At 15.0% G+C, this 7,071-nt stretch overlaps 1 protein-coding gene across 1 annotated transcript; it reads left to right on the top strand.

Annotated features, from left to right (window-relative positions):
- Window positions 1–1,638: 1,638 nt before the first annotated feature.
- On the top strand, window positions 1,639–6,769 carry PGAL8A_00182700 (Rab GTPase activator and protein kinase, putative; the record flags this gene model as incomplete). Its single annotated transcript, XM_028670511.1, has 2 exons — window positions 1,639–2,610; window positions 2,816–6,769. The coding sequence occupies 2 exons, from the start codon at window positions 1,639–1,641 to the stop codon at window positions 6,767–6,769; spliced, it is 4,926 nt and encodes a 1,641-aa protein (XP_028527256.1).
- Between the last annotated feature and the right edge of the window lie 302 nt (window positions 6,770–7,071).

The following is a 7,071-nucleotide window of genomic DNA, read 5'->3' as shown; positions in this document are numbered from 1 at the left end:
TAAAAATTTTTTTTTTTTTTTTTTTTTTTTTTTTTTTTTTTTTTTTCTTTTGTATGTTAAAAAAATATTGAATTAAAAAAAGATGCATTTTCAAGTGAAAAATATTATATATATATAAATATATATATATATATATATAAATATATATATATAAATATATATAGGTTAATAATTAAAAAAATAATATATAAGGAACATATTTTTTTATGAGAATAAATTAAATGAAATTTATAAATAAAAAGAAATTATGAAATTGTGAAAATTTTTTATTTAAAGAAAGAAAATAATAAAATGTGCAAAACGTAATATATATATAATATTTTTTTTTTTTTTTTTTTTCAAAAAAAGAAATTTTATATAGTATATAATAACAATAATAATAATAATAATACATTTTTAATAAAAAAAATAACCTTAAATTTATTAAAATGAATTAATTTTGAAAAGAGAAAAAAAAAAAAAAAAAAAATGTCATGGTGTATTATAAAACTTAGAAAAATAAATGTTACTAGAAAAGTAGGTTTAATAGAATAATTGCTTATGTTTTATTATTATATAAAAAAAAGAAAATGCTCTTAATATTTTAAAAAAAAATTAATTTTATATAAATACCCCAGAAAAGAGGAAAATTTTAAAAAAATTATAGGACAAAGTAACAAATTGTTCATATAACAATAAAGTAATATGTTTCCATTTAACAAAACAGTACTGTAATTAATAATTAGCATAATTATTATTTTTTTATTTATTATAATTTTCAATGCTTTGGTTTTCCTTATGATTTCTTAGATATATATATTTTATTAATAGTTTGTATTCAATTATAAATGTATATATTTAAATATTAATATTAATATACTTTTTATCCTATTAATTCAATTCTATTATTTTATTTGTTCCATCTTAAGTACTTAATATGATTTATTTTTCCTTGTTTTATTATTTTTTTTTTTTTTTAGGTTTCTCGAAAAATGTTAAAATAGATATTAACCTTTAATGTAGTTAAATTATTAATAAATATATTCTTATATATATATATATATATATATAAATTACATATTTAGGCATATTGGAAGTTTTCTTTCTTAATATTCTACATCATATATATTATTGCAAATATAAAAAAAAAAAAAAAAAAAAAAATTAAAATAAAAAATTGTTTATTCCTTACATAAATTTTAAATAAGAATTATGAATATAACAAAAAAAATATTTAACTAAACAAAGGATTAGAATTTCACTAACTTTTTTTTTAATATATTATCTTTTAAATAGCAAAATTCTAATTTATATATATATATATTTAAAATATAGCAGAAGGAAGTGTCTCTATTTTTATATTAGTATTTAAAAAAATATAAATTAAAAGAGAATTATTATATTTTAATATATAAGTGTGCATTTGAACAAAATTATATTTAGATTTTTTCACATATACAATAGTAGAAGTATTATTATAAATTATATATGTTAGTTGAACACCACATGTTTGATAAAGATGATAATAAAAAAAAAAAAAAAAATGATAAATTAATATAAAATATAATATATAGTAAAACAGTAGAAATAATACACATTATAAAGAAAATTATGTTGATAAATTACATATTATAAAAGTAAAAAAAAAAAATAGAAACAATGTATTTTAAATATTGTAAATCATCAGAATTTCTCCTTGGAATTCAAAATTATTCATTAAATAAAAATGAACAAACAAATAAAAAAAGACGATCATACAACAAAATTAATGAAAAATATTATCTTGAAAATGAATATAATTTAATAGCATGTAAATTTGAAAAAATAAAAAATTTAAATCATCCAAATATATGTAGATATTTAAATTTAAAAAGAAAAAATAATAATTATACTATTTTTTCTGAATATTATTCTATATCATTATATGATATATTAAATGAAGAAAAAATAAATTATACAAAATTTAACTGCTTAAAAAAATTATCAAAAAGTAATAATTTTAAATATTCAAATACTATTAATAATAAAATTATAGATTCTAAGATTTTAAATAAAATTATTTATGAAATATTAAGTGCTGTTCAATATTTGCATGATCAAAAAATTAAATTTTTAAATTTAAATACAAATAATATTTTAATAACACCAAAAGGAAAAGTTAAATTGCATAGTTATTGTATATCTTATTTATTCAACAATCATATCTATCCTAATGAAAAAAATGATTTTTTTAAAAATAAATTAATTAATGAAATTATATCTTCTAAAAAATATCAGAATAAATTAATCGATTATAATATAAAAGATTACCATTTAGAAGAATTTGTAAAGAAGAATGCAGAGTATAATAGAACTAAAAACCAAAACAATAAAGACAACTTTTTATCTATTGAAAATTATTTTAATTATTTTGATTTTACGGATGACATATTATACTATCTTCCACTTTTTATATTTTTAAACATACTTAAAAATGAAAAGATTAGTTTGAAGTATGACTTATATAAACATATTGATATATTCAGTGTAGGTATAATTATACTTCAAATTGTTAATGGTCTACTTAATTTTACTTTTATAATAGAAAATTTTTCTTATTTTATTAATATGAAAAAAATAAATAATTTAAAGGTATACAAAAAAAAAAAAAAAAAAAAAAAAACTTTTTTTAGTGATTCTTTTTTATACATTAAAAAGGGAAAAAGCAATGATAACACCATGGGAAATAATAAAAAAAAAAATTCAAAAAAAAAATTAATAAAATCTCTTCCNAAAAAAAAAAAAAAAAAAAAAAAAAAAAACTTTTTTTAGTGATTCTTTTTTATACATTAAAAAGGGAAAAAGCAATGATAACACCATGGGAAATAATAAAAAAAAAAATTCAAAAAAAAAATTAATAAAATCTCTTCCATATTTTGATTATAGTAACAAAAATATAAAAGAAAGAAAAAGAAATAATTGTAAAAATGATAATAATTATGAGTATAATTATAATGATAATTATTATGATAAAAATTTCAATGAAAAAAAAATGAAGAAAATTTATAATATGATTCATATTTTAAAAAAATTGGTAACAGAAAAAAAAAAAAATATTATAAATAATGTTCCTAAAAAAAATGAATTAACAAATAAAGAAAAAGGTGAAGGAAAAAAAAATCAAATGTTTTTTTTTAAAAGTTATTTTGAAAAAAAAGACATATTAAGTAAAGTTCAGAATATTTTTATACTTTTACTATATATAAAAATTTATTTTATATATATTTATAATCAAAAAAAAGAAAATAATAAAAATGAAATAAGTTTAATAAATATTAATATTTATAACACATTTGAAAAATTATGTAAAGAAAAATTCAAAAATAAAAAAAATCACTATATAAGTATAAGTTATAAAATAATAAAAAGAACAATTGAGAATTTAATAAATTATAAAATTAATGTACATTTTATAAAAATAATTGAAAGTATGTATTCTGAATTTTTTACTATTAGTTTATTAAAAATTAGTTTAAGAAATGTTTTTTTATATGAAAAGAATAATGAAAAAATTTTTTTCATAAATTTTTTACATAAGTGTTTATTATTAAATTTTTCTAAAATTAACATAAGTTCGTTATTATCTCATTATTATTTTTTCTATAATGACAATGTTGTTAAAAATAATAGATTTTCTTCAAATAGTAATAAAAATAGCTATTTAATAATCAATGGCTTAAATCTATCAAATAATAATCATATAAATCTCATGAAAGAAGAAAAAAATAATGAAAATATAAACTCAAATAAAAAAAAATATTGTAAATATGATTATTATAATCCTTACATTACCGATTATATTTTAAGCGTTAAAAACTACAATGAATTAAAAAGTAAATATTATATAAATAAGAAAAATATTTATTATTGGTTTAATTTATTATATAATATTAATTATAATGAAGAATTAATGAATTGCAATTTTTTTCTCAAATCACAAAATATATTAAAAATTCCATTTTTAATTTATAAAAAGAAACAAAAATTTTACCATTTGTCTCTTTTTTCATTTTATAAGCTAAATTTAATAAATAAATACTATGATTTATATAGTGTTTATGAATACTTATCAAAAGAAAAAAAGATTGTAAAAAGAATCAAATTTGAAAAAGAAGATATTAATGTGTGCAAACAAATAAGGGATAATAAAAAGTTATATGAAAGGTATATAAATATAAATTCCTATAAATTATTAAAAAAAAGACATAACATAAAAAAAATAATTAATCAAATGATAACAAAATCTAATAGTAAATTAAAAAGAAATGAAAATAAAACAAAGGAGAAAATAAATAAGGTAAAAGAATCATATGAACAAGTAAAAAATGATACAGAAGTCAGCACTTTATCTGATGAAATTCGATTTTCTAATAATTATAAAAATGAAAAAATAGAACATTTTAATTTTTTTAATATATCTTTTATCTCAAAAAACTCCTGTTTGCTATTCAAAGATTATAATATAAAAACGTTTGGTATACATCTTAATGAATTCTATGATATAATAAAAGATGCATATTTATTTATATCTAACAATAAAAACTTATCATGCAAATGTGTATATAAAAAAAATTCTTTTTTTATTTATGAATATAATCTATATTTAAAATTTCAAGAATTCTTAAAATGTCATCCTCTAAATAACATAGAATTATATCAACAACTTAAAAATGAGTTCCCAATTTGTTTAAGAGATATTATGTACTTAATATTTCTGAATTACAATTACTCAATTTTAATAAAGAAATCAATAGAAAAAAAAGAAAAGATAAAAACTTTGATTAATATAATAAATAAAGAGAATTTTGTGAATATTAATTCATTTAATAAAAATGTTTATTCAAATTATAATGATTCAGAGAATAAAATTTTAAATATAAAAAATTCCATTAAAAAAAAAGATTACCTAAAAAATATAAATAATATAAATGAGAGTAAAAATTCCATAAATGATATGAATAATAACAAAGAATATTTAAATAAAATTGGTATAAATAAGAATACAAGTAGCAAATGTTTCAAAATTTTAAGAAAAAAATTAAAGTGCAATAATGATTTAGTTGGAAGCATAAAATTTCAAAAAAAAATATATGATTTATTATTGTTGATAAAATTTAAATTAGATATTAAAAATAAATATTTAAAATATTTATTAACACCTATAACGTTATTATATTATAATAATATATATTTAGCTTATAAATGTATTAAACAAATTATAAAAATATATTTATTAGAATTATATAAAAATAAATATTATTTTAATGAATATTTTTACATTTTCAATTGTCTTTTGAATTATTATATTCCTGAATTATCAATTTTTTTTTTTAAAAATAATATAAATATAACAAATTTAATACGTAGTTGGGTTTGTTCATTATTTTGTAACTTTTTTGATCTAGAGAATATATATCTGCTTTTAGATAAAATTCTTATCTTACCATCCTCATATATATTTTTTGTTTGTATAAGTATTTTATTATATCTAAAAAAATTTATTATGAATACATGTTGTAATGATTTTTACAAAAAAATATTTTCTTTATCTAATATAGTTGACTTAAATTTTGTTTTGAATAATTCAATAGAAATATTTAACAAAACTCATACTATGTATATTACTTTTCCTTCTTATTCTGAATCTAATGAGGAATTTTTAAATAACAAGGATATTAAAAAATATAATAGTATTAATTATTTATCTTACATAATTAAACATAAATTTTGGTTTAATTATTATGTACACAAAGATACATTTAAAATTTATAAAAAAATTAAGAAAAAAAAAAAAAGTGAAAATATAAAAGATTTTTATAATGGAGAAAATTTAATCAGTGAAAATGTAAGAGATTTTGATAATGGAGAAAATTTAATCCGTGAAAATGTAAGAGATTTTGATAATGGAAAAAATTTAATCAGTGATAATGAATTTTTAATTCATGAAGATTCGCATTTAATAAATAATGAGTTTAATATTATAACTAATAACGTTGGAGCAAATATAAAGTTAAAAAGAAAAAGTTTCAGCACAATGAATGCCGATTTTATAAATAAGAAAACAAAAATAAAATTTTTAAAATTAAAAGGTGAATATATTGAAAAAAAAGACACTAAAAACTATAACAAAATTCTGCGTAATGATAAATGGTCATTAAAGCATAACAATATAAAATCTTTAAAATTAAAATATTATGAATATTTTTTAAAATGTTATAAAGAAAACAAAAAAAATAATTTAAATGAATTTATTTGTCATAACAAAAATGAATTAAAAAATTCTATACAAAAAAAAAATAAAAATAATAATAAAAATAAAAATAAAAATACACTTGATATATACTATGACTTTAAAAATAAAAAATCATTTAAAAATATTGATGCTATTAAATTAAATTGTTTTCCGATTTTACCTTTTTTTTATGCAAAAAATTTATTAAATGATTTACTGTTTGATAATTTTATCTTTGTCGATATGCGCCTACCAGAGTGCTATAATAAGAAACATTTAAAATATTCTATACATATTAATACTTTTTTAACAAATTTTAAAAAAGGATTTTATAATAATTATATTGATGATTATAATGTAAATATTAATTTAAAGACAATTGTTCTAATATTTCATGATTCTGTATTTGATTTTGATTCCATCTATAATTTTCTAAATTTAAAAATAAAATTTATTACCATTTTACACGGGGGCTTCGAGCATGCTTTAAATAAATTGCCATCAAATTATTTTACATAATGAATAAATGTATCAAAAAACAAAAAATTTATTTTTTTTTTTTTTTTTAATTAATGAAATAAATACAAAATATACAATTGTTTTAAATTTGCATAAATTTTTTCTTTTTAATTTTCTGCTTGCTTCCCTTTGTTACAAATTTCCATATTATATTTTTATCTAAAGATGAATACTTCATGTTTTTACATGTGGAAATTATATATATCTCCTTTTTTTTTTTTTTCTTCATAGTATATTTTATTGTTTATTATATTTTTACATTTTTTTTTTTTTTTTTTTTTTTTTTTAGTAGGATACAATAT

The sequence above is a fragment of the Plasmodium gallinaceum genome (assembly GCF_900005855.1).
Source record: "Plasmodium gallinaceum strain 8A genome assembly, contig: PGAL8A_v1_68, whole genome shotgun sequence".
Lineage (NCBI taxonomy): Eukaryota > Apicomplexa > Aconoidasida > Haemosporida > Plasmodiidae > Plasmodium > Plasmodium gallinaceum.
This window is presented reverse-complemented; position numbering and strand designations above follow the sequence as displayed.